General features: G+C 48.6%; 1 protein-coding gene across 2 annotated transcripts; it reads left to right on the forward strand.

Moving 5' to 3' along the window:
* The first annotated feature begins 2,214 nt into the window (after positions 1 to 2,214).
* ESPL1 (extra spindle pole bodies like 1, separase) lies at positions 2,215 to 25,413 on the forward strand. Of its 2 annotated transcripts, none has more exons than XM_049883266.1 (31): positions 2,215 to 2,358; positions 2,731 to 2,823; positions 3,119 to 4,177; positions 4,463 to 4,567; positions 4,722 to 4,842; positions 6,831 to 6,967; positions 7,960 to 8,153; positions 10,477 to 10,716; positions 11,087 to 11,231; positions 11,340 to 11,478; positions 11,693 to 11,832; positions 12,819 to 12,953; positions 14,836 to 14,955; positions 15,454 to 15,625; positions 16,932 to 17,060; positions 17,180 to 17,336; positions 18,018 to 18,127; positions 18,969 to 19,930; positions 20,349 to 20,694; positions 20,894 to 21,055; positions 21,443 to 21,656; positions 21,778 to 21,968; positions 22,484 to 22,611; positions 22,747 to 22,869; positions 23,189 to 23,344; positions 23,464 to 23,634; positions 23,747 to 23,851; positions 24,042 to 24,157; positions 24,317 to 24,400; positions 24,524 to 24,688; positions 24,968 to 25,413. In XM_049883266.1, the coding sequence occupies exons 2-31, from the start codon at positions 2,743 to 2,745 to the stop codon at positions 25,167 to 25,169; spliced, it is 6,309 nt and encodes a 2,102-aa protein (XP_049739223.1). In that variant the 5' UTR covers positions 2,215 to 2,358; positions 2,731 to 2,742; the 3' UTR covers positions 25,170 to 25,413. The 2 variants fall into 2 exon arrangements, with proteins under 2 accessions (XP_049739223.1, XP_049739224.1); XM_049883267.1 differs by having other exon boundaries at positions 20,349 to 20,499.
* Positions 25,414 to 26,773: the final 1,360 nt, after the last annotated feature.

The raw sequence follows: 26,773 nt of genomic DNA on the forward strand, positions 1-26,773 counted from the left end.
ATCTTTCTGTTAGCAGCTGTGCCCTTAACCACTGCACTACCAGGGCTCCTCATTGCAAAATAAAACCAAAAAAAAAAGCCCAAACCCATTGCCGTTGAGTCAATTCCAACTCATAGTGACCCTATAGTACAGAACAGAGCTGCCCCAAACAGTTTCCAAGAAGCGCCTGGTGGATTTGAACTGCCGACCTTTTGGTTAGCAGTGTAGCTCTTAACTACTACACCAGCAGGGTTTCCCACTGTAAAACAGTCAAGTGCAAATACAGAAGTCCATATTTGAGACAAATATGTTAATATAATGTTATATTAAAATACGTTATATTTGATGTATAAATATAATACAAATATATAGAAATATAAAATGTAAAAAATGACAGGTTCCCTTAATCCTGCCCATCAGAGATTACCACTGTTAAGTGTTTGGTCTAGCTCACTGGCTTTAAAATTAGTACACATACATATATCCAAAAAAACCAAAAACAAACCCAGTGCCGCCGAGTCGATTCTGACTCATAGCGACCATATAGGACAGAGTAGAACTACCCCATAGAGTTTCCAAGGAGCGCCTGGTGGATTCGAACTGCTGACCCTTTGGTTAGCAGCCGTAGGACTTAACCACTATGCCACCAGGGTTTCCCATACAGATATATCAGTAAAAATTGTATCATACCGTTCATGCTGTTCGGCAACTTTTTTTTTTTTACATAACCATATATCTTTATTATTATTTTTTGACAATTAAAATCCACAGGAAGACTATAGCCATCATTCATGTTTCTTAGGCATCTTGATATGTCAGTACATGTAAGACATGCATTTTAATGGCTGCATAGCACTGTTAGGGCCTTTGGAAAGCGTTTCAAGGGTATTCTACTTGAAACCCCGGGAAGTGGTGAGGCTTGGTGTTACTATCCCTGTTTCACAGAGAGACAACAAATTGAGGTTGAAAGGAGAACCTAGCTCCTCTGTCCAGGCTCCAGTCCAAAGTTCTTTCCACTACTCCGTGCTGCCTCTTTATAAGCTTGGATTCAGGGTGAGAAGTTGAATTATGTGATGGGATTCACATTCATATGAGTGAGCATTTTTTTTTGATACTTAACAGAACTTCCTGTTTCTTGCAGGAAGTAGAAGAGGAATAAGGAAAGAAATTCTCTGCCTTTGAGGAGTTTAGAATCAACTGCGTATAATACATAACGTTGGGAAAAAGAATTCTAGAACACTTGTTATACAACATGTAGATAAACAGATTGCTAAAATGAAAACAGGAGGAAATGAGCACTGAGAGAATTGATGTGTTCGTTCATCAAACATTTATGAACAGCTCTCTGCCGTGTCCTACAGGAGATATTCCTGTCATGTCTGTAACACATATTTTATACCTGCATTAATATTACCATTTCAACGCTGAGGTTTTTTTTTTTTTTGAGATCTCGTTATTTTTTATTTATTTAAATAGTTTGTCTTCCCTGGCAGATTCTGAGCTTCTAAAAGATGTTGATGATTACGGAGAGAGACGATGATGGAGAAGGATGAATTGCCCAGTAGAGTTAATTAGGGAAAAGCAGAATGAGGTACCACAGTTTTGAGATGAATTCTTTGGTAGGGGAAGGAAAGAAGTTGAGCCAGCTGAATCGGTATGCTTGAGGAAGTGGTTACTACTTACAAATAAAAGCCATTGACTGTGAAAAATTCCCAGAGAATGAAATTCCCTAGGTCTTTCACTCACGCCCCAAACCTCACCTACCCGCCCCCGTTAATGAGCGCCAGATTCTCTATCTCATACAACCAATGGAAGGAGCATGGCTGGAAGATAAAGGGAAAACTGGAGGTCGCCACGGTACTCATTTCAGCGTCCCTAAAAAACTGTATATTAAAAGAATTAAATGAAAGGCTACACCCTTTTTTCCTACTAACCCAAACCGCTTGAGTTCCAAGTAAGTTCTTTTTGTTGTCCAGCCTAATTTTCTTCTCTTGAAATAAATACTCTTGCCTGAGCTCTCCAGATAAAGAGGGGAAGGAGGTATGGGGCTGACCTTCCCGAAAGCGACTTAGCGACAGGTAGCTGAAGAACTAAACCCTGACTGGTAAAAGGAAGAAACCCGCGCCCCCAAGAGGCCTTAACGCCCAAAGCAACAGGACCTCGCAGGCTTGCATCACGTGACGATGAAGCGCTGCAGATAAACTACAACTCCCAGGGTGCCGCGCGGCCCGCCGGCGTTACGCAGCTCTCGCTGATTGGTCGGTGAGATATTTGAAAGGAGGGGCTGGCGCGGAAAAGCGAAGGTTACATTTTGAGCCCTCGCGAAGTAACTCCGGCTGTTAAGCCCTGGGCCTGCAACGAAGGGGGACCCCTGGGGCGGTAAGTCCAGGAGGAACTCGTGGTCTTGTGTACGCGCGGAGGCGAATGGGACTCCCAGTGTACTGATTTGGGGAAGAGGCGGCGGCCGCTCTGCGGGGAGGGTCGGGAGATTTTTGGACGTCTTGGTAAGCTCTGAAGAGCTCTGTGGAGGCCTCTGGGGTGGCGTTGGGGTGGTGAGGGCCGGGATCGGCCGGGAGGAAAGAAAAGCTGTAGTGGCAGTTTACACTGGGAGCCCGGTGTCCTGGCAGGTTTTTTTTTTTTTTTTTTTAATAGGATTCTTTACCACCTTCTTCCATGGCCTTTAAGCCCTTCGCCCATTCTCTATTTAGCGCCATACTAATCTATGCCTTCCCTAATCCGTCGCCTCCCTAGCTCTTCGGCGCCATGAGGAACTTTAAAGGAGTCAACTTTGGGACTCTGCTAAGCAGTCAGAAGGAAGCTGAAGAGTTGCTGCCTGAATTGAAGGTGGGGAGCTGTCTGGCTTGGGATATTCCTGGCTCTCCGAGCTGAGGGAGGAGTTGAGGGCCTGCTGCTCAGAGGAATGGGAAGGAGGGCCTGGGACTGTGGCCACCAAGATGGGGAAAGCAACTGAAGTTGCTTGGAGATGTGATCTAAACAAACTTGACCAGGATTTATTTTTTACATTGTTTTCAAGGGAAAGACAAGAAGGGAACCCTATTCTGAACTAGTGTGTTCCAGTTCTTTTCCCTACCTCTTTTCCTTTCTTTGGTAGCCAATTCACACCTTCCACTTCTCCTAGGAGTTCCTGTCCAAGCCTCCAGCTGGTCCTCCCAGCTGCCGATATGATGTAGAAAGAAGACAAGCCTGTGATGCTATCCTGAGGGCTTGCAATCAGCAGCTGACTGCCAAACTGGCTTGCCGTGAACACCTGGGGAGCCTGCTGGAGCTGGCAGAACTGGCCTGCCATGGCTACTTGATGTGTACTCCCCAACGCCCTCCCCTCTACTTAGAACGCATTCTCTTCATCTTCTTGCGGAATGTTGCCGCACAGGGCAGCCCAGAGGCTACGCTTCGCCTCGCCCAGCCCCTCCATGCCTGCTTGGTGCAGTGCTCTCACCAAGCTGCTTCCCAGGACTATGAGGCTGTGGCCCGGGGCAGCTTTTCTCTGCTTTGGAAGGGGGCAGAAGCCCTGGTGGAGCCGAGAGCTGCATTCTCAGCTCGGCTGAAGGCCTTGAGCTTCCTAGTGCTCTTAGAAGATGAAAGTACCCCCTGTGAGGTTCCCCACTTTGCTTCTCCAACAGCCTGTCGAGTAGTAGCTGCCCATCAGCTGTTTGATTCCAGTGGGCATGGTTTGAGTGAAGCAGATGCTGATTTCCTAGAAGACCTGCTCTCCAGGCATGTGATCAGAGTCTTGGTGGGTGAGGGAGGGAGCTGTCCTGGCCCCCTTTCTCCCCAGAGGGCCCTCTGCTTCTTAGAGCTCACCCTGGAACATTGTCGTCGTTTCTGCTGGAGCCACCACCACAGCAGAGCCACCAGAGTGGTCAAAAAGGCCCATGGTTACCTAAAGAACACAGATCTGGCCCCCAGTCTCCAGCTGTGCCAGCTGGGGGTTGAGCTGCTGCAGGTCGGAGAGGGAGGACCCCAGGGAGTGGCCAAGCTTCTGATCAAGGCATCAGCTGTCCTGACTGCCAGTATGGAGGCACCATCACCACCGCTGCGGGCATTGTGTGACAGCTGCCAGTTCTTCCTCTCAGGCCTGGAGAGGGGCTCCAAGAGGTGCTACAGACCTGAAGCTGTTCTGGGCCTCTTCGCTTTCCTTGGCAGCTACTGCTCCCTTATCCGGCAGCTGCGGGATGGTGTGAGTTAAGGACCCGGAGGTAGGGTGGGTACGTGGTTCTATGGATTCACTACCAGTCTGTGGTCTCTGGCAAGATCCAGAAGCCCTGGCTTCCTCCTTGGCATGCTCTCTAGACTATGCCTGGCCAACCAGCTAGCAGCTTGGGCTATCTTGAGAGGGCAGTGGCTCCCCCTGATATCCTTCCTCCTCTTTGGACTGTGTCAGCTCTCCAGAACCCTGCACCACGATTTTCAACTTGGAACTTTTCATCTCGGGCCCTAAACCAACCTCCTCTTCCTTCCTCAGGTCTGTGGGAACTCATCTAAGCAGCAGCAGTCTTTGGTTCAGATGCACTTTCAGGGACTTCACCTCTACACTGTGATGGTTTATGACTTTGCTCAAGGCTGTCAGGTACCATCTGGGACCCAAGGAACCTGGGTAGTGTCAGAGGGTCTGGGGCTGCTCAGCTGCCCTAGGTGGAGCTTTTGGGTTGCTTTGGCTTTGGCTTTTACGACCCTGGACCTGTCGTAACTCCTCTCACCCTCAAACCTTCTCGTTCCTTCAGGTAGCTGATTTGGCTGACCTGGCCCAGATAGTGGAGAGCTGCAAATCGACTGTTGTCTGGATGCTGGAGGCCTTAGAGGGTCTGTCAGGCCCAGAGCTGACGGACTATCTGGGGATGACTGGTTAGTGCCCTGGGCCCAGATATGGGCTCTTGGTGGATCATCACTCAGGAGGAAGGCAAATAGCACTTGGTGGATGGTTCTGATCATTGTGGAGGGGGTGCTGGCGGGGCGGGGGGGTGGGAGTGCTGTTTATGATTTAAGGAGACAGTGAAAAAGGTGTTTATAAGTATCAGTTACTCTAACACCAGTAGACAAGTGATGAGGCTGATTTAAAACAGCAGACACTAAGTTCTTTCTCATTGACTTTGAAATCTGACTGGGTATTTGTTTCATGAAAACATTCGTACCTAATATACAACTTCATGACCTTTCTATATATTAAGATTTAAAGGACATTTATAACTTTTTTTTTAAACCAGGTAGACCATTCACATAGTTCAAAATTCAAATTGTACAAAAGAGTATACAGTGAAAAGTCCCTCTTCCACCCCTAACCCATAGCCATCCAAGTTCCTCTCCAGAGGCAATTATTACCAATTTGTTAGCCTTTTGGAGATATTCTATGTATATATAAACACACATGCATATACATTTCTCTCCACCCTTTTTTATTGAAGTATATGTATATACATCATAAGTGTATATAGCTCGATGAGTTTTCTCAAACTGCGCACTTTGTAACCAATATCTGAGTCAAGTAACTTCACGAGTTGAACCCTAGAAAACTGCTCCTTACGCATTCTTCCAGTCACAGTCCGCCCCCAACAGTAACCACTATTTTAACAGCATAGTTTAGTTTTGCCTATTTTTATACTTCATAATAAATTTCTCTTTCATTTTAAAAAAAGCATGGATCTTCAGTTTAAGTCATGTGGTCCCAATGAGTTCTGTCACTGGAAGATCCTGGAGAACTTTTCATATTCTCAGTGGTTGAACCAAGCTAGAGAGATGAGAATATCATCATAAGTCACAAAACTTATTAGTGTGAATGTTCCTTCCGTGGAGGATTGAAAACTGACTTTATTTTTTTCCAACGGTCTATGTTGCTACATGAGTAAGTTATTGGAATTTAGGAAAATTTCATTCAGCAAATATTTATTGAGTATTTACTGTGTGCCAAGTACTATTCTGAGTATCTGGGATGTGTCAGTGAACAAAACAATGATCCCTGTCCTCATGGAGCCACATTTTAGTTGGAGGAGAAAGATACTAAACAGACAGAATAAATAAGCAAACTATAAACATGCTAGAAAGTGGTAAGAAAAAGAAAAAGTAGAGCAGGATAAGAAAGGGGACTAAGAGTTCAAGGTGGGTGAGGAGAGAGGGTTACCATTAAATGGGGTGATCAGGGCAGGCCTCACTGAGAGGGTGACATGAGCAAAGAGTTGGAGGATGTGAGGGAGTTAGCCGTGTAGATACCTGGAAAAGAGCATCCCTGGCAGAGGAGACAGCCAGTGACAAGGCCCTAACGCAGGACAGTGTCTGGTATGTTCAAGGAAAGCAAGCAGGCCAGTGTGGCTTCAGTGCAATGAGTGAGGGAGAGGGAGGTAAGAGACAGACCAGAGTATTTCCCCTAAAATGCTGACTTTTGGGGCATTGGGCAGAAATTGAATTTCTGGGGTGGTACAAATAGTTAATGCATTCAGCTGCTAACTGAAAGGTTGGAGGTTTGAGTCCACCCAGAGGCACCTCAGAAGACAGGCCTGGTGATCTACTACTGAAAAATCAGCCATGGAAAACAGTTCTACTCTGACACACACGGAGTCACTGTGAGTCGGAGTCGACTGCAAATGTTCCGTCATGTTAGGCAGAGATTGGCATGTGAGGAGAGGTGGGCCACGTGTAGGAATGAGGACTTAGAGCATGCAGAGGGCCTGGTGGTGTGGACTTCCTTAATGGAATGGAGGGCATTGGCTGAACTGCTCCTTCCTCATTCCCTAGCAGTAGGGGTTCCTGTCTGACCTAGAAGCTGATGAGCAGACCCCAGTCAAGCCTCTCTGTTACTTCCTCTCTGACAGGACGTCAATGGTCTTTTTTCTCCCCTGCAGCTTCTTACACCAGTAACTTGGCCTACAGCTTCTACAGTCACAAGCTCTATGCCGAGGCTTGTGCCATCTCTGAGCCCCTCTGTCAGCACTTGGGCTTGGCGAAGCCAGGCGCCTGTCCTGAGGTGCCTCCTGAGAAGGTATGAGGGAATGTGAAGGACAGGAAGGGAGGTTAGGGGTTTGAGGGGAGAGGGAGCTTGGGTAGAATGAGAGGGCCTGGCCAGGAGGGTGTCAGGAGCTGCATGCTGGCATAAGTATCTGGTACAGCATTTGCCAAACCTCACCTGTACTATTGTTTATTATTTACTTATGCTTCTTTTAAATTGATTCACTTGTCCTAAGCCAATATTTCTCAACCTGGCTACACATTAGAATTGCCTGAGAAAATGTTAAAAAAAGTAGTAATGTCTGTCCCAGACCAATCGCATCAGAATCTGTGGTGCTGAACCCCAGGCAAGTGGATTTTTAAAAAGTTTCCTAGTGGTCTTTTGGGCAGCCACAGTGAGAAGCCATTCTTAAGCAAGAATATCCATGAAATCATAGATTGGTAGACAGGATGGGTCATAGAGGGCCTTGGGTTTCGTCCCTGAGTGAGATGATGAGGCTCTAAATGATTTGAGCAGAGGTGTGGACGTCAGATTTGCATTTTGGATTTCTGTGTCATCCCTGTGGAAAGTGGAACGCAAGGGACAAGACTGGCAGCAGGGCCCCCAGGCTGTTACAGGAGCCTAGGTAGGAAAGGATGGGGGTCAGAGCTGAAGCAGCTGTTCTAGGGATGGAAAGAAATGAATACGTGCAAGGAGTTTAGGATTAACCTGGTAAGTGACTGGCCTGAAGGAGGGAGAAAGAAGAGTCAAAGATAGCCTACATTTCTGACTCGAGGAGAAGGTGCTGTTTGCTAGGTAGAGGATTATAGGAGGGGTGCAGATTGTTGCCTCTGAAGTTAAGAGCTCCCAGGGTATTCTTAATGAGATTGTCCCCTGCCTTGAGCCCAAGGTAGAGAGTGGGGGCAAGAGGACCACTGCCCACCCCTTACTGTGTGTGTGTATACATCTACCTGTGTATACAAGTATTCTCCCACTGTACAGACTCATTGGCTCCTCTCAGTTTGGTCTGTTCCTTTTCTCTGCAGCTGCATAGGTGCTTCCGGCTACATGTGGAGAGTTTGAAGAAACTGGGTAAGCAGGCCCAGGGCTGCAAGATGGTGACTTTGTGGCTGGCAGCCCTGAGGCCCTGTGGCCCTGAACACATGGCTGAGCCAGTCAACTTCTGGGTTCGGGTCAAGATGGATGCGGCCAGGGCTGGAGACAAGGAGCTACAGCTGAAGTGAGTCAGTGGGAAGGGAAATAACCATGTCTGCACCATGGATAGGCTGGCTTTTTGGATCCACGGTCATGTCATTCCATCCTTATGTCTGAAAAAGGCACTGATTCCTTCGTTCATCAGTTATCCATTTAGTGCCTACTATGTGCCAGCCAGTGTGCTAGGTACTGGCACTGAGGGTATGGTGGTGAATCAAATAATGTTCATGCTCTCATGGAGTTTATATTATACTTGGGGAGACATAAAAAACCAGTACATTTCGTATATATTCTATGAAGATAAATGATGCTTTGCTAAAGAGGGAGCCCCTTTAGATGGTTTATTTAGAGGAATGCCTTTTTGAAGAAGTGATACATGAGATGAGACCTGATGATGTGGCATAATCCACCATTTTTTTTTTTAATTATTGTGCTTTAGATGAAGGTTTATGGAACAAACTAGCTTCTCAGTAAACATTAGTACACATATTGTTTTGTCACATTTGTTACCAATCCCACGACATGTTAACACTCTCCCTTCTCAACCTTGGGTTCCCTATTACCAGCTTTCCTGACCCCTCCTGCCTTCTATTCCTTGCCCCAGGGCTGGTGTGCCCCTTTAATCTCGTTTTGTTTTATGGGCCTATGTAATCTGGCTGAAGGGTGAACCTCAGGAGTGACTCCGTTACTGAACTAAAAGGGTGTCCGGGGACCATACTCGGGGTTTCTCCAGTCTCTGTCAGACCACTATCCGGTCTTTTTTTGTGATTTAGAATTTTGTTCTGCATTTTTCTCCAGCTGTGTCCGGGACCCCCCTATTGTAATCCCTGTCAGAGTAGGCGGTGGTGGTAGCCGGGCACCATCTAGTTCTGGACTCAGGAGTCTGGTGGAGGCTGTGGTAATTGTGGTCATTTAGTCATTAGTCCTTTAGAATAATCTTTCCCTTGTGTCTTTAGTTTTCTTCCTTCTTCCTTGCTCCCGACAGGGTGAGACCAGTGGAGTATCTCAGATGGCCGCTCACAAGCTTTTAAGACCCCATGTGCTACTCACCAAAGTAGAATGTAGAACATTTTCTTCATAAACTGTGTTATGCTGATTGAGCTAGATGTTCCCAGAGACCATGGTCCCCACAGACCTCAGCCTAGTAATTCGGTCCCTCAGGGAGTTTGGATGTGTCCATGGAGCTTTCATGACCTTGCCTTGGAAAAGTTGTGCTGGCTTCCCCGTATTGTGTACTGTCTTATCCTTCACCAAAGTTACCACATATCTATTGTCTGTTTAGTGTTTTTCCATCCCCATCCCTTCCCTCCCTTGTAACTATCAAAGATTGTTTCTTTTTTTTTTTATAATTTTTATTGTGCTTTAAGTGAAAGTTTACAAATCAAGTCAGTCTCTCACACAAAAACCCATATACACCTTACTATGCACTCCCAATTACTCTCCACCTAATGAAACAGTCTGCTTTCTCCCTCCACTCTCTTTTCATGTCCATTTCGCCAGCTTCTAATCCCGTCCACCCTCTCCTCTCCCCTCCAGGCAGGAGATGCCAACATAGTCTCAAGTGTCCACCTAATCCAAGAAGCTCACTCCTCACCAGCATTCCTTTCCAAACCATTGTCCAGTAAAGATTGTTTCTTTTTGTATGTAAACCTTTTCATGAGTTTTTACAGTAGCGGTCTCATACAATATTTGTCCTTTTGTGATTGCCTTATTTCACTCAGCATAATGCCCTTCAGATTCATCCATGTTGTGAGATGCTTTGCAGATTACCATTGTTCTTTATTGTTGCTTAGTACTCCGTTGTGTGTATGTAGCATAGCTTGTTTATCCATTCATCTGTTGATGGGCATCTAGGTTGTTTCCATCTTTTTGCTATTGTGAACAATGCTGCAGTGAACATAGGCTACACAAATGCACACCCATGTTCATTGCAGCATTGTTCACAATAACAACCCACCATTTTAATGCCTCAGGGGAGAAAATTCCAGGCAGAGGGAATACAGAGGCCCTGCATGGAAATAAGCCGGTTGTGTTTGAGAAAGCCAGCCTGGCTGGAAGGTAGTTAAAAGGGACATAGGGTGGGGAGCAGTGTGGAATGAGGTGGTCAAGGTAGACAGAGGCCAGATCACATAGGGGTTTATAGGCCATGGGAAGGGGTTTGGATATAACTCCTAGTGGAAGCCCACTGCAATGTATTACAGAGGAACGATGTGATCTGATTTATATTTTAAAGCCACAACTAGAAAATCACTGAGCTCTCAGCAAGCCAAGGCTGGGACTAATGGCCATGGGGGCAGAGTCTCCATGCTTCACTGGCCCCACCTCATACTGAGCCTCCCCTCTCTCAGGACTCTGCGTGACAGCCTGAGTGACTGGGACCTGGAGACCCTCAGCCTTCTGCTCAGGGAGGAGCTGCAGGCCTACAAGGCAGTGCGGGCTGACACAGGGCAGGAACGGTTCAACGTCATCTGTGACCTGTTGGAGCTGAGCCCCGAGGAGACACCTGCTGGGGCGTGGGCGCGAGCCACCCACCTGGTGGAACTGGCTCAAGTGCTCTGCTACCACAACTTTGCCCAGCAAACTGACTGGTGAGGAGGAATAGCTGGGGAGGCCACTTGTGCTCCTTGCCCTAGGTCCTCTTACCCTTTTCATACCCCGTGGTGCAGTGGTTAAGAGCTCAGCTACTAACCAGAAGGCCAGCAGTTTGAATCCAAGAGCTGCTCCTTGGAAACTCTCTGGGGACAGTTCTACTCTGTCCTGTAGGATCGTTATGATTTGAAATAGACTCGACAGCAACGGGTTTGTTTTTTCCTTCTCTATGTCCCTGAGTGTCCGCTTCAGTTTGGGGCCATAGGAGCTCATTCAGAGGGTAAGGCCAACTGTTCTGCAGAAGGCTCTTCCCAGGACACTGGCAGCTGTTTATAGTGGGCCCTTCTTAAGTACATTCTCTCCCTGCAGCTCTGCCCTGGATGCTGTCCGGGAAGCCCTGCAGCTTCTGAAGTCTGTGAGGCCCAAGGCCCAAACTGAGGATCGGCTCCTGGACGATAAAGCACAGGCCCTGCTGTGGCTCTACATCTGCACCCTGGAGGCCAAAATGCAGGAAGTGAGCGTAGCTACTGTAGGGCTGAGCAGAACTGGGTGTGAGGGTTGTTCTCCTGGGATCCCAGTAAACTGGTACTGCCCTGTTTCTTACTTTGATCATCCTTTCCAGGGTATTGAGCGGGATCGGAGAGCCCAGGCCCCTCATAACCTGGAGGAATTTGAAGTCAATGACCTGAACTATGAAGATAAACTCCAAGAAGATCGTTTCCTGTACAGTAACATTGCCTTCAACCTGGCTGCAGATGCTGGTGAGGGGCAGTAAGAATGCAGTGTGGTGGGACGGGGTCTCCTCCATGGCTTCCTAAGCAGGATAGGGACCCCGTGTGTGGGAGAGGCTTGCCTTAGGAGGGGTTGGGCGGGGGGCAGGTTGGCACAAAGGGCAGAGGATGTTAATGGAGAAAGCCAAGTTCTCCCCACATGGCCCATGATGAAGGAGACTGGTTCCATTATTCTGACTTACAGCTCAGTCCAAATGCCTGGATCAAGCCCTGGCCCTGTGGAAGGAGGTGCTTACAAGGGGGCAGGCCCCAGGTGTACGGTGTCTCCAGCAGACAGCAGCCTCGCTGCAAATCCTCGCAGCCCTCTATCAACTGGTCGCAAAGGTAATGGGGTAGGGCATCAATGGAGAGCCATACATACAAGGGCCAGACCAGAAGCTGAACTTCCCTTTTTTGGCCTATGAACCTGCTAAGAAGCCAGATAACCCAGGAATTAAGAGTGTGGGCTCTATAATCAGTCTCCTTGAGTTCAAATCTAAGCTCCATCATTTACTAGTACATGGCCTTAGGTTTCTTCACCTCTAAAATGGGGTTGCAAATAAATAATACCTATCTCATAAAAAAAAAAAATTTTTTTTTTATCTCATAGGGTTGTTAGCATTCAGTGAGATAATGCATGGAAGAGACTTTGTATGAATGGAGTGTTCAGCTGTTAGCCATAATTTTTATTCGTTATTATCAGGTTAATTTGAGACCTGTATAACCACAGATGCCTATAAACACAATTTTACATTTTTAAATGTGGTTCTAGAGGGCTTTACAGAGCCCCTCAGCTCTTCCCTAGGCCCCACATTAGGACCCTCCAAAAGACAACTTTGTACACAAAAGGTTACTGTGGGCCATTAGGCTATACTTCTAGCACCAGGGTCCTGGGAAGCTGCCTTAGCCCTAGACTTGAGTCTTGGCTCTACCACATACCTGTTATGTGAACTTGGATAAGCAACCTAACCTATGGGAATCTTGGTTTCCTCATCTGTAAAATTGGGATTAGAATCTCTACGAGGACTGAGTTACTATGAGCCATGTAAACCTCTTGCCTGGCACACAGTAAGTACTCAGGGAATCCTGGCTATTGATGATTGGCATCTAGGCTTTAAAACAGAAGGGGTTAGGCTGATTAGCAGGTTCCCTCACTGCTCTGATCTCAAGGTTCCCTGAGGGTGGCTGATGGTTGCTCTGTTTTCGGAGCCACATTTTGTCCAGGCCCTGAGGTCAGGCCACAGTCCAGGGTCCCAAAGGACTGGGGACCAGAGGGTAGAAGTGGAGGCATGAGCAGGAGTGGGGTAAATTTGATGCTCCTGGATGACCAGCCCCTGCAGACTCTGGAGGTGCTCCTGCTTCTACGAATCGTCTCCAAGAGACTGGAGGACCCCGCGAAGGTAGCTGGCTCCTCCTGCCACATCACCCAGCTCCTCTTGATGCTCGGCTGTCCCAGCTATGCCCAGGTGAGTGCCTGGCCAGCCTAGCCTGGGGGCTATAGGGGGAGGCCTGGCCTTATTGGCCCATCTTTTGTTTGAGAAGATAAGATACTAGAGGGGAAGCTTCTCTGCCTTCTACTGCAACACTCTTCTGGGGTATTAGAAAGTGTGAAGTGGTTGGAAGGCAGCAGTGGGAAGAGGAGACTTCTTTCTCCTTCTCATTGTAAAACCAGTTGTTCATCAAGTCTTAAAGATTCTATGCCAGGAATATACTGGTAATCCTTTCTTTCCCAGTCATTTCTGATGCCCTGCTTGATGCGTTATCACTCGCTTACTCGTTGCCATTGAGTCGATTCCAACTCATAGCGCCCCAGGAGGATGGAATAGAACTGCCCCATAGGGTTTCCAAGGAGCAACTGGTGGATTTGAACTGCCACTCTTTTGGTTAGCAGGCCAGCTCTTAACCACTGTGCCACCAAGGCTCCTCATCACTCACTTAGGACTATTAAAATGTTCTTCTAGCAAGTTTCTCCCTTTTCTACTTGATCTTCTCATTATTGCTAGGGTGACCTTTTTAGGTATAGGTCTGATCTTATCTCTTTCTTGCTTAAAAGATTTCAGTGGCTTCTCCATTACCTGAAGGATACTGTTTTGACTCTTATGTTTGTATTGCATACCTTTTTTTTTTTTTAATTTTTATTGTGCTTTAAGTGAAAGTTTACAAATCAAGTCAGTCTCTCACACAAAAACTTATATACACCTTGCTACATACTCCCAGTTGCTCTCCCCCAATGAGACAGCCCACTCCCTCCCTGTACTCTCTCTTTTCTTGTCCCTTTCGCCAGCTTCTAACCCCCTCTACCCTCTCATCGCTCCTCCAGGCAGGAGATAACCAACATAGTCTCAAGTGTCCACCTGATCCAAGAAGCTAACTCCTCACCAGCATCCATTCTCCAACCCATTGTCCAGTCCAATCCATGTCTGAAGAGTTGGCTTTGGGAATGGTTCCTCACCTGGGCCAACAGAAGGCCTGGGGGCCATGACCACTGGGGTCCTTCTAGTCTTAGTCAGACCACTAAGTCTGGTCTTTTTATGAGAATTTGGGGTCTGCATCCCACTGCTCTCCTGCTCCCTCAGGGGTTCTCTGTTGTGTTCTCTGTCAGGACAGTCATTGGTTGCAGCCAGGCACCATCTAGTTCTTCTGGTCTCAGGCTGATGTAGTTTCTGGTTTATGTGGCCCTTTCTGTCTCTTGGGCTCGTAATTACCTTGTGTCCTTGGTGTTGTATTGCATACCTTTTATATTCTGGTCCTACACTTTTTCTTGCCACTTCCTACCAAGAACCTTATTCCACATCCATACAGGTTATTTCATATTCACTGTATATGCTTCTCTGTCTTTGATTGTGTTAGTGTCTCCATCCTGAATGTACCCTTTCCGCCACTTTTTTTGTTTCATTCAGCAAACTTGTACTTTCTTTTCAAGTTCTAGGTCAATGGTCCCCTCCTTTCTAAAGCATTTTCTACATCCTCTTTCAAGGCAGGACCAGTCATTTTCCCTGGGCTCCCCCCGCCACCCCCCACCACTAGACAGCGTTTCTGTTATTGTATCATGATTACATGTGCCTGTCTGTGCCCCCACTGCGTTGCAAGGTATTAGGAGATAGGGATGTTTACTCTTCATTCAGCTTTGTCTCTCTAGTTAGTGGTTAACCCCAAGGTTAATAAACATTTGAGTGAGTAAGTAAGTGAGTAACTCCTGTGTAGATTGCAGTTTTTGAGATAGTTTAATTTTTCATTGTACAAGTTCAGTGTTTTACTCGCGAATGCTTTAACTCCTGATATTTGCAGAGTGTGACTGGCTGCCTCTCCTCACCAGTGCATTCGCTCACCCTCTGATTGTTTCCTCAGTTGTACCTAAAAGAGGCAGAATCAAGCCTGAGGCTTCTCAGTCGTACCACTGACACGTACCTGCTCCTTAGCCTGACCTGTGATCTACTTCGAAGTCAACTCTACTGTACTACTCAGAAGGTATTTCTCACTTTCTTAATCTCTGAAGGTCCTGGGTATTGGAAGGAATTCAGAATTTTCTGGCTTCTGAGATTTCCCTGGAGTGAAGAAGAATGTTCCTGTCCCTGGGAAGCAGTAATATTTCCTAGTCTTGCCCTCTCCGATGAATTGTTCACCACTTTTCCTCTAGCAGAGATATTATTTTTTGTTTCCTTTTTTTTTCAGTTTCCTGAGGGGCAAAGTCTGTGCTCTTACTAGAAACTGAGATGGTGGTTACTCTGGGAAGGCACTGGAGCCCTGGACTAGAAATCCACTGGGATCCGAAAGGCCTAAGTTTTCTGACAAACAAGCTATGTGACTTGGCCAAGACCCGCGCCCCGTCAGGCTCTAGTTTTCTATACCGCTTTTATCATTCTTAAAAGCAGAGGATTGGGCCAGGTGATCTCCAAGGGCATCTCAAGCTCTGAAATGCTTATCTGACTTCACTCATGCTCTCCGCCGGCTTTCCCCTTCTCCCAGGTGACTGAGGGTGCCTCTCTGCTGCTGTCTGTGCTTCAGGATCCTGGTCTCCAGAAGTCATCTAAGGCTTGGTACTTGCTGCGGGTCCAGGCCCTGCAGTTGGTGGCAGTCTACCTTAGCCTCTCCTCGAACACCCTTCCAGTCTCCCTGTGGGAGCAGCTCTGTGCCCAAGGTGAACGAATGGGGTGGCTGGCCCTCCTTGGACAGCGTGTATGGTTTTTCCTCTCTGCCCTCCTCCACCCTCATCTCTCTGCTGTCCAGTTGTATGGACTAGCCTACCTAGAACCTGCATAGAGTAGATCTGGAATGCCTAAGAAAGCAAATAGGTAGTAATTCACCTGCAGACTCTAATTGGTTAATTAGTTATAGCGGGATTACTATGGGGCCCTGGTGGCGGTTAAGTGTTTGGTTGTTAACCAAAAGGTCAGCTGTTCGAATCCATCAGCTGCTCCTTGGAATCCCTATGGGGCAGTTCTACTCTGTCCTATAGGGTCGCTATGAATTGGAATCAACTCGACGGCAACTGGTTTGGTTTCTTGGTTTTGAATTACTGAGAAGGATTCTGGACACCATGTGACCTCAGAGGGAAAGAATTCTGTGACTGGGCAGTGTCTTAGGCTGGGTTCTCTAGAGAAGCAAAACCAGTAATGCGTATAAATGTATATAGAGAGATTTATATTAAGGAAACAGCTCATGGGATTGTAGGGGTTGGAACATCCCAAGTGCTTGGATCAGGAGAGGGTCCCCTCCCAATTTACAGAGCCACAGAAGCTGGTGAACCCAACATGAGCAGGTTAGAGAGCAGGGATCTTGCTCACAGGTTGTGACAGTCGAGGAATCCCCACGGTCAGCAGGCAAGACCGCAAGGTTTCTTGAGCCACTTAGTTGCAGGGGTTGGCGAACCCAAATAGGCAAGTCACGGCTTGCTCGCAGGCCGTGAAGATCCACAAATCCCAAAATGGACAGGTAAGCTGCTAGCTCAAGTCCCAAGAACCAGAGGTCAGACGAGAGACACCTGCTGGATCCAGAACAAGCCAACAACCTTTGCAAGGCGAGCAGGAAAAGGAAGTAGGTGGTAGAAGGCAGAGAGATGAATGCTAAGGGGGCGGTGAGCTGCCACAGGCCCCACCCCTGCTGGCACCACTCAGCAGATTCCATCATGGGAGTGATCATATATCATATTTCAACAGTAAAGTGATCACAGCATTATACAACTGCCAAAACACTGAGAATCATGGCCCAGCCAAGCTGACACACAGTCTTAACCATCACAGTCAGCTATGTCTTCAATGCAGGAGAAGGGTGGCAGTGTGCTTTGTGTTTGCTATCTTAGTAGTCAGAGGTGGTAGATGCTATCTCCCTTTCCCAGCCCCTTCTTCTCTATGCCAGATAGACTACTGAGCTGTCTGCTGCTTCACATGAGCTGAGGAAGTCTGGCCATATCATCTGCTTTCTCTTCTCTGCCCCACCTACCACAGGCTGGCAGACACCCGAGGTAGCGCTCATCGACTCCCATAAACTCCTCCGAAGCATCCTCCTCCTGCTACTGGGTAGTGATGTGCTCTCAGTTCAAAAAGTGGCTGTGGAGACATCATTTCTGGACTATGGTGAGTCTGAGGAGGAGAGCAAGGCCCTGTGGGAATGGATGGTGGCACTGGCAGTTTTATCTTCTTACAATGTGGGCCGTGACTGAGTGATAATGGTCTTGTCTCTGTCTTTGCTGCAGGTGAAAATCTGGTACAAAAATGGCAGGTTCTTACAGAGGTGCTGAGCTGCTCAGAGAAGCTGGTCTCCCGCCTGGGCCACCTGGGCAATGTGAGTGAAGCCAAGGCCTTTTGCTTGGAGGCCCTAAAACTGACGATGAAGCTACAGATACCACGCCAGTGAGTGCAAGGCCCAAGAGATGCCAATTCTGAGACCTGAGGTCCATGTGCCCTTGACCATGGGTTCCCAAACTGTTCTACATATTAACATGTTATGTTTGGAGGGGTTGGTGGAAGAATGTATTCTATGGCTAAATAAGTGGGAAATTCTGGGTTAATCAAGGTTCCAAACCCACTGCCGTTGAGTCGATTTCCAACTCATAGCGACCCTATAGAACAGAGTAGAACTGCCCCATAGAGTTTCCAAGGAGCCCCTGGTGGATTCGAACTGCTGACCTCTTGGTTAGCAGCTGTAGCACTTAACCATTACGCCACCAGGGTTTCCCTAATCAAGATTAGATGTTTTTATTTCCAGTAGGACTTCTAATGTCCTGTGATACGCTAATATGCATTGTAAGGGAGGTCTAGTATGCTATGTTTTTCTAAATCTATTTGCCCATAGGATTCTTTTTTTTTCAAGGAATGCAGTTTGGGAAACCCTGCCCTAATGCATAAAGATGAGTTGGGATAAGAGAAAAGGGCAGAGGGCTTTCCCCAGGAGCCTTTAAGTTAGCTTAGGGAGTGAAGGCTTTTGGATGCAGGAAAGAATGTGACAGCCCTGCTTGTGAAAGGGACGAAGAGAAAGAATCTCCAGGGACACAAAGGATTCCACTGAAGGGTCTCATCTCTTCTACCAACAAGGTGTGCCCTGTTCCTGGTGCTGAAGGGGGAGCTGGAGCTGGCACGCAGTGACCTGGACCTCTGTCAGTCAGACCTGCAGCAGGTTCTGTTCTTGCTGGAGTCATGTACAAGTGAGCAGCCATCCCCACATGCTCATGGGTGGCGGCTAGAGTCACACATATACTACAACACATCTTTATGTGAAAGGTTTGGTTCCCTTCTAAATCAGGGGCTTACTTCTGGTCCCAAGGCTTGACCAGGACTAACCTACCTGGTTCTAGTTTTCTGTGCCACCCAATGCATTTTGGCTATTTACATTTAAGTTTAATTTAAATAAAATAAAAAATTCATTTCCTTGATCACACCAACCACATTTCAAATGCTCAGTAGCCACATGTGGCTAGTGGCTACTGGGTCAGGTAGCACAAATGTGCTGTCCTTGGGAGGGCTTAAGCTAATAATAAAACATTCCATTTTATGGTATTGTATTATATGGTATTGCATTTTTTCTTATGACCCACTTTTAACTTTAGTATTTTATTTGACCCACACAAAAACCCTTGAAGTTACATGAGAGCATAGATTTTTTTTTCCACCTGTGAAGTGAGAAAGCCTGAGATCTATTCAATGTTTTGGGCCAGCTGACCGGGCTAGACAGGGGCAGGAGCCAGGATTAAGAATTGGGTTTCCCTGTGCCAGCCTGCTTTGCTGAGCCATGTAACCTTCTGAGCTGCAGATGTGGGGGCTTTATGGGCTGCAGAAGTATGTGTTGATCCATTGTTATGTGGGAAGAAAATATTAGGAACTTATCTAAATAATAAGCCATACTAATATTTAGTATGTTAGCATAGGTATTTATGTGGTTTATAAACAAATAACACATTTAGCAGGGGGCTAGGCCCTGGGGTAATTCAGGAAGCTCTTGGCACCATTTCTCCCAGTCTTGTAATGCTTGTTCTGCTCTCTCCCCAGAGTTTGGTGGGCCTGCCCAGCACCCGGACTCTGTGAAGAAGGTCCACCCTCAGAAGGGGAAGCAGCAGGCCGGGGTCTCCTGTCCTCCAGAGCTCCTGGAGGAGGAGCTCTTCCTAAGAGGCCCTGCTCTGGAGCTGGTGGCCACTGTGGCCAAGGAGCCTGGCCCCACAGCACCGTCTACTATCTCCTCCCCGATCCTGAAAACCAAGCCCCAGGCTAGCCCTGGCTTCCTATCCCACCCGCCCACCTGTGACTGTTCACTCTGTGCCAGTCCTGTCCTCTCAGCAGTCTGTCTGCGCTGGGCTTTGGTCACAGCAGGGGTGAGGCTGGCCATGGGCCATCAGGCCCAGGGTCTGGACCTGCTGCAGACTGTACTGAAGGGTTGCCCTGCAGCCACTAAGCGCGTCGCTCAAGCTCTACAGGCTTCCCTGAATCACAGAGCACCCCCTGACCCGAGCCTCTTGGATGAGATCTTGGCTCAAGCATACACACAGCTGGCACTGGAGGGCCTGAGCCAGCCATCAGACAAGAGCCTGGGTAAGATCCTAGAGTCAGGGCTGAAGTTTGTGGCAGCGCGGATACCCCTCCTGGAGCCCTGGCGAGCCAGCCTGCTGTTGACTCAAGCCCTTGCAAAGCTGGCTGGCCTCAACTGCTGTACTACCCAACTTTTTGCAAGCTTCTGGGGCTGGCAGCCACCAGTAATAAAGACCCCCCCAGCCTCAGAGCCATCTAAGACTCAGAGCAAAAAACATCTGACCTCTGCTACACTGCCTGTCCATAACACCTCTTTGAAGGGCCTGGAAGGTGGAGGACCACCCTGTACACCCAAGCCCCTAGGCCGGGTTAGGCAGGCTGGCCCTCGCATCCCCTTTACTGTGTTTGAAGAAGTCTTCCCTACGAAGAGCAAGCCTGAGGTTCCCAAGGCCCCCAGGGTACGACAGAAGGTCCAGACGCGCCTCAAGGTGAGGTGGGACTATGGCTAGGTTGTGTGGTGTTGGGTGGGCATGGTCCTGGGGAAGAAAGTTCTGCAGAGCAAGTGTCCCTGTGGGATAGATTCCCAGGGCCCAGTGAAACCTTAATCACTCCTGTTACCTACCTGACCCCTAGGTATTCCACAGCAAGACGTGGTTCCACGTCTACCTTTGTTTCAGATGGACTTTCCTTAACTCTTTTTCTTCTCCCTTCTCATCCATATCTTTTGTTCCCTCCTCTCCCTCCTTCCACATCCTAGAGTAACTGCCTCTGATTGAGAGTTGGGGGAGTGTATGCGGCAAGGTAATTCTTAAATCTTGAGGGGTGACTCCATAGCGCCACCTGCTGCCAGAAGGTGTGTTGCCACTGAAGGCCTCTTGGCTCTTTTCCCTTTTCCATCCATCCCAGGTGAACTTCAGTGATGACAGTGACTTGGAAGACTCTGTCTCAGCTGAGGCACAGCTTACAGAAGAGCCTAAGAGATGTGGCTCTGCTTCCCGGGGCCGGGGCCGGACTAGGAAGGGCTCAAGCTCGAAGGCTAATGCGGTGGTTGTCCCAGGTAGTGTCCCTGGGCACCCTGGCCCAAGTGGCAGGAGTCGGAGCGCCAAGAAGGTGGTATCAGGACATTGTGAAGAGCGGGCCCAGAGGGCCCCCGAGATCATGAGGACTATCCCAGAGGAGGAACTGGCTGGCAACCAGATGGAAATGAGCTTTGAGATCCTCAGGGGTTCAGATGGGGAAGATTCAGCCTCAGGTATGATGGCAAGGGTGCAGGGTAGAGAGTGAATATATTTCTTGGGGGCTGTTCTGGGACTAAAGCTGAAGAAATTACTGGTGCCAATGGCAGTACAGAAAGGAAGTTCTTTTGCTGGCTCTGAGGAAATGGCTCCAAAAGGGAGAACAAAGGGGATGGCAGGAGAGAACTCTGTGAAACAGTCATATTCTCTCCCCAGGTAAGAAGGCACCAGCTCCAGGACCTGATGCAGCCGTAGGAGAATGTGAGGTATTGAGACGGGATTTCAGCAAGGAGGAGCTGCCCACTCCGTGCCCAGACAAGAAACGCAACAAGGACCTCGGCCCTCGTCTCCAGCTCCCCTCAGCCCCTGTAGCCATTGGTGAATATGCTGACCCCTGAAGATTGGTCCCTTGGAGAGGGTGCACCTCTAGGTCTCTTGATCCCAATGCCTTTCCAGTCTGTCCATGCATGGTTCTGGCTTTGGATCCTAGTCTGGAACTGGTAGCCTTTGAACCTGGGTCTGAGTCTCAGCACTCTCACTCTGCTGGCTGTGCACAAGTCACTTCACATCTCTGAGCTTCTGTTTCCTTAACTGTAAAATGGAAGTGATATCTACCCACAGGGTTTTTGGGAGGATGGAGTAAGTTGACCCATGGTAAATGGTAGCTGCTGCTTTCATATGGGAGATAGGGATTCCTTCTTGGAAAATTCCTGTCAACTAGGAAGAAGGGGATTCATCTGTAGAAGTGTTTTGACTTACCTCTAGGTCTCTCCACCCTGGATTCCATCTGTGACTCACTGAGCCTTGCTTTCCGTGGGGTCAGTCACTGCCCTCCTAGTGGACTGTATGCTCACCTCTGCCGCTTCCTGGCCTTGTGTCTGGGCCACCGGGATCCCTATGCCACTGCCTTCCTTGTCACCGAGTCTGTCTCTATCACCTGTCGCCACCAGCTGCTCACCCACCTCCACAGGCAGCTCAGGTGAGTGCCCACCATCCCTAAGGCTCCTACTAAGAGCAGAGGGACCCAGGTTGGGACAGACTGGAGGAGGGTCTCGATTTTGAAGGAGTGGGAAGCTCACCCCTACCTGTATTGCTTGCAGCAAGGCCCAGAAGCACCAAGGATCACTGGAAGTGTCAGAGCAGCTGCAGAGGCTAAGCCTCCAGGAGAAGGCTGGAGATGTCCCCCTGGCCCACATCCAGCGCCTCTTTTCCTTCAGAGCTTCGGGATCTGGCCACTTTCCCCAGCCCGAGAAGGAGAGTTTCAAGGAGCGCCTGGCTCTGATCCCCAGTGGTACAGTGGCAGGCTTCTGGCCTGCTCTTTTATATATCTCCTTCCTGAGAAGTTGGATAAAGGTGTTTAAGGCATTAGTTAATTTATGATCCTTATGGAAAGACATGTCATACCTTTTCCTGTGTTCGTTATTTTGTATCTCTCACCAGACATCTTAAATCTGGAAATCTTTTCCTTTTTTAAGCCTCAACTTTGAGTTATCAGCAAATTCAGTGTCTTCAGGGGTGAGCTCAGCTGTCTGGTGTCTCCCTGCTGTAATATGAAATGCTTAACAGATGATTTGAGTGCCCTACTCTGTGCAAGGCCCTTTGTTAGTTGCTGTGAGAGACACAAAGAACTCCAAACATGGTCTCTGTCCACAGGGAGCTGTTAGGGCAAGGGAGAGCACCTTGAACCCCACGGCAAGGGAAGACTTCGTGCATTATCTCGAGTGTTGGATAGGGATTAGTACAGAAGCCAGAGAAGGGAATTCTTTGCAACAGCTGAAATAACTTGGGGTATGTCCTCTGTGTCAGGGGTGACTGTGTGTGTGTTGGCCCTGGCCACCCTCCAGCCTGGAACTGTGGGCAACACCCTCCTGCTGACCCGGCTGGAAAAAGACAATCCCCCGGTCACTGTGCAGATCCCCACTTCCCAAAGCAAGGTAGGCTTCCTGGGCCAGGGGACAAAGTAGGGCTGGCGTGGGTTTCTGGTCAGGCTGCTCAGGCTCTGTGGCTGGGGCATGGAGAGATGGCAGTCATGCAGACAAGCAGAGATCTCATGACCCTGTCTCCCAAAGCTTTCTCTGAGCTCAGCCCTAAAGGAGTTTGATGCCATCCAGAAGGAACAGAAAGAGAACAGCAGCTGTACTGACAAGCGAGAATGGTGGAAGGGGCGACTCGAACTGGATCATAGGATGGAGGTGTGTGCCCCCAGGGTGGGGTGAAGGCAGACCTGCCCTAGGAATGGCTCAGGGGATGCCAGAGCGTAGTTCTAATCTGATACACATGGGGTCACCATTAGTCAAAATTGACAGCAACTGGATTTGGTCACATTTGTCAAAATAGAGTGACACCATGTCAGAGTCCCAGCCCCTGGTTTCTTACCTTCTATGACTGGCAGAAAGATATACAAGACAAATACACACATTGGAAAACTCATTTCTTTCCAGAATGCTGGTACCCATGGGGAAAGAAACTTAGCTTCCTCTCTGACTCAAGATTCTGTTCTCCCACCTTCAGGTTCTCATCACTTCCCTAGAGAAGTATGTGTTGGGCTGCTGGCGGGGGCTGTTGCTGCCATCCAGTGAGGACCCAGGCCTTGGCCAGGAGGCTTCCCATTTAGAGGAGTTGCTGCAGGAATGTGGCTGGAAATATCCCAATCCCACTCTGCTGAAAGTGAGTTAAGAAAGCAGGGAGGGGAAGAAGCAGTTAGCCTGCGGACTTAATTCTCTTCCACTAGCAAAAAGGCCACTGTGAGTGGGTGATGGCACCCACTAACCACTGTTCCCCTGCAGATCCTGCTCAGCGGTGCCAGTACTCTCACCCCTCAGGACATTCAGGCCTTGGCCTATGGGCTGTGCCCAGCCCAGCCGGAGAGAGCCCGAGAGCTCCTAAGTGAGGCAGTGGGACATCTACAAGGTCTGACAGTGCCAAGCAATAGGCACCTTGTCTTGGTGCTAGATAAGGTAAGGAGCTGGAGGAGCAGATGGACAATGGGTGCTGTCCCATCCCTGTGCGCCTTCTGCCTGTTATGTATACCTGGCTGGGGACAGTAACCTCTGAGTACTTTTTGCCCAGGACCTGCAGAAGCTGCCATGGGAGACCATGCCCAGCCTCCGGGCACTGCCTCTCACCCGTCTGCCCTCCTTCCGCTTTCTACTCACCTACTCCATCATCAAAGAGGTGAGGCTCAAGGTGTGGAGCTGGGGATGATTGGCTACTGGGGGAGACCTGAGGCAAGACACAGGCAGAATGCTCTAGAGACATGAGTGGGCCTTAGGAATGCGTCAGAAATGGAAAGGGGCTTGGAGCATGCCGGAACTTGGGCCTACTGGCCAGACCAGTATCCTGATCACCAGTGTCTCCTCCTCAGTCCGGGGCCTCATCAGTGCTGAGCCAAGGCGTGGATCCACGTAGCACCTTCTATGTCCTGAACCCTCACAATAACCTGTCAAGCACAGAGGAGCAATTTCGAGCCACTTTTAGCAGGTCAGAGGGGTGAGAGTAAGAAAGGCGGGTGGGAAGGGTAGAGACAACATGTCCTTTTCTCCAGAATTTTGCTGTAGTCCGCCTTCTACCTAGCGTCCTCTTTGCTTCATGGCCCCTGCCATGCCATTCCCTGTTCTAACTGCTGCCTTTTCCCTGCAGTGAAGCCGGCTGGAGAGGGGTGGTTGGGGAGACCCCAAGCCCGGAGCAGGTGCAGGCGGCCCTGACGGAGCATGACTTATATATGTGAGTGCTCAGAGAGGGGGAGATGCGGGGAGGGGCATCCCAGGAGGGGACCACTGTGGTTTGCCTTGGGGCAGAGACACGATGCTGGTAGGTCAAGGCTCATCTCTCCCCTTTCTACTCTAGCTATGCAGGACATGGGGCTGGTGCCCGCTTCCTAGATGGGCAGGCTGTCCTGCGGCTGAGCTGCCGGGCAGTGGCCCTGCTGTTTGGCTGCAGCAGTGCGGCCCTGGCTGTGCATGGAAACCTGGAGGGAGCTGGCATTGTGCTCAAGTATATCATGGCTGGCTGGTGAGTCTTGAGGGGCAGGCCCATCCTGGGGCGTCAAGACTCCTGCTCCCACTCCACCTTCTTTCCCAGCTTTGAACCCTGAACCTACCTCTCTTATGCTCTACTTTCTTCCTGTCTTAGCTCCCTGGTATGCCAGGACTTTTAACCCTTAGAACTCTGGGCCAAGGGAGTTCCTCATTAGTTCAGCCCTCTTTACTTACCCCATACACACCCAATCATGTTTTCCTATGTATTCTCTTTCAGAGCCCTTACTTTGTATTTCTTCCCTTCTCTTCCCAGCCCCTTGTTTCTGGGTAATCTCTGGGATGTGACTGACCGTGACATTGATCGCTACACGGCGGCTCTGCTGCAGGGCTGGCTTGGAGCAGGTCCAGGGGCCCCCCTTCTCTACTATGTCAGCCAGGCCCGCCAGGCTCCCAGACTCAAGTATCTTATTGGAGCTGCACCAGTCGCCTATGGCTTGCCTGTCTCTCTCCGGTAACCCATTGGAAGTGTCGTATCTCTGACAGAAGCCATGTGACTATTCTATCTCCAAACTTAGATTAAACCATTAGGCTAAATATTTTAAGTGATTTTCCCCGCTGTTTTATATGAAACATTTCCTTTCGACTTAATATAATAAAGATGTTATTTAAACTCTCTTTTATGCAACTCGTCTTGAGAACATTTAAAGACAAGATTACTGCCCCACTCCTACTATGTGGTATGTGGCACTTAAGTGAGTGGGAACAGATTGCAGGAATTCAAGTCTGAGAGCCTTGGGAAGACAAAGCCATTGAACAGCTGGTTTGGCCTGGCCTCAACAGACAGAGCTGAAGGAGAGAAGTGCATCAAAATACTCTTCAGTGGGGATAGAGGCCCAAGGGTAGAGATAGACTCACTGAGAGCATCTTGGCCAGTTACCATCATGTCTATATCCTGGGAGTGACACTAGCTTTAGTCCTCAGTTGCCCTGCCCCTCTCCTAAGTGGATATTAGAGACTAGCTATTCTCTTCTGAAGGTGCAGCTATTACACTTGGCAGTGCCATGTACTGTAGCAGCAGATTGTGTGTGGAATTCTGCTTATGGACTGTAAGCTCCTCTGAAGCACAAATAGCATTTTACATTCCATATATCCCTCCTAACTTATGTTTATCTGTATGTTAGCTGCTATTGAGTCCACTCCAACTCATGGACAACACGTACAACTCATGTACAACAGAACAAAATATTGCCTAGGCTTGTCATCCTCACAATCACCAGCATTTTCAAGTCCATCGTTGTGGTTATTGTGTCAATCCATCTCACCAAGGGTTTTTCCATCACCTTTGCTGGCTCTCTGCTTCACCAAATATGATGTCCTCTTCCAGTGACTGATTGATCCCTCCTGATGATGTGTCCAAAGCGAAACAATCAGACAATATTCTGTTGTGATCCATAAAGTTTTCCTTGTCTAATTTTCAGAAGTAGATCACCAGGCCTTTCTTCCTAGTCTTTCTTAGTCTGGAAGCTCTGCTCAAAACTGTGCACCATGGCTGACCCTACTGGTATTTAAAATACTGATGGCATTGCTTCCAACATCATAGCAACATGCAAGCCAGCACAGTAAGAAACTGGATGATGGATGCCTCATACAACACATGGTAAAATAGATTGCATTAATCAATAAACTCTGCTGTACTTGTTGGTTGACAATGGTACCTCCTTACCGTTCTCTCCGCCTCCAGACTCATATTCATTTGTCCAAAGAACTTGCTCCTTGCCTATCAGTCACTACCACCCACGTGGAGTAGCATACATTACGTTGCTTTCCAATACTGTGGTTTTAAGACCCGGCAGTGTTTTCATTCTGTTGTACACAGGGTCGCTATGAAACGGAATCAACTCAACAGTACTTGTCTTATTTTTAAGTTCCTGGATGGCAGGAGTCTTGTTTGCTACAACTTTACTGAACTAGGTTTAGGTTTCTTTATAGAATGAGCGTCGTTAACTTCTCTAACCAAACGGGAGCGCCGGAGAGGTGGCAGTCCCTCCTTCCCTTCCGAGACGGAGGATCATAGAGATGTCCGGCGCAGCGAGGCCTCCCGGCGCAGCCATAGAGATGT

This window comes from Elephas maximus, chromosome 4 (assembly GCF_024166365.1).
Source record: "Elephas maximus indicus isolate mEleMax1 chromosome 4, mEleMax1 primary haplotype, whole genome shotgun sequence".
In the NCBI taxonomy this organism is placed as follows: Eukaryota; Metazoa; Chordata; class Mammalia; order Proboscidea; family Elephantidae; genus Elephas; species Elephas maximus.

Coding starts and splice junctions, on each gene's coding strand:
- ESPL1 (XM_049883266.1), top strand. CDS start 2,743: ATGAGGAACTTTAAAGGAGTCAACTTTGGGACTCTGCTAAGCAGTCAG. Junction 17,061..17,179: donor GACATCATTTCTGGACTATG/GTGAGTCTGAGG, acceptor TCTTTGCTGCAG/GTGAAAATCTGGTACAAAAA. Junction 19,931..20,348: donor AGGTCCAGACGCGCCTCAAG/GTGAGGTGGGAC, acceptor CATCCATCCCAG/GTGAACTTCAGTGATGACAG.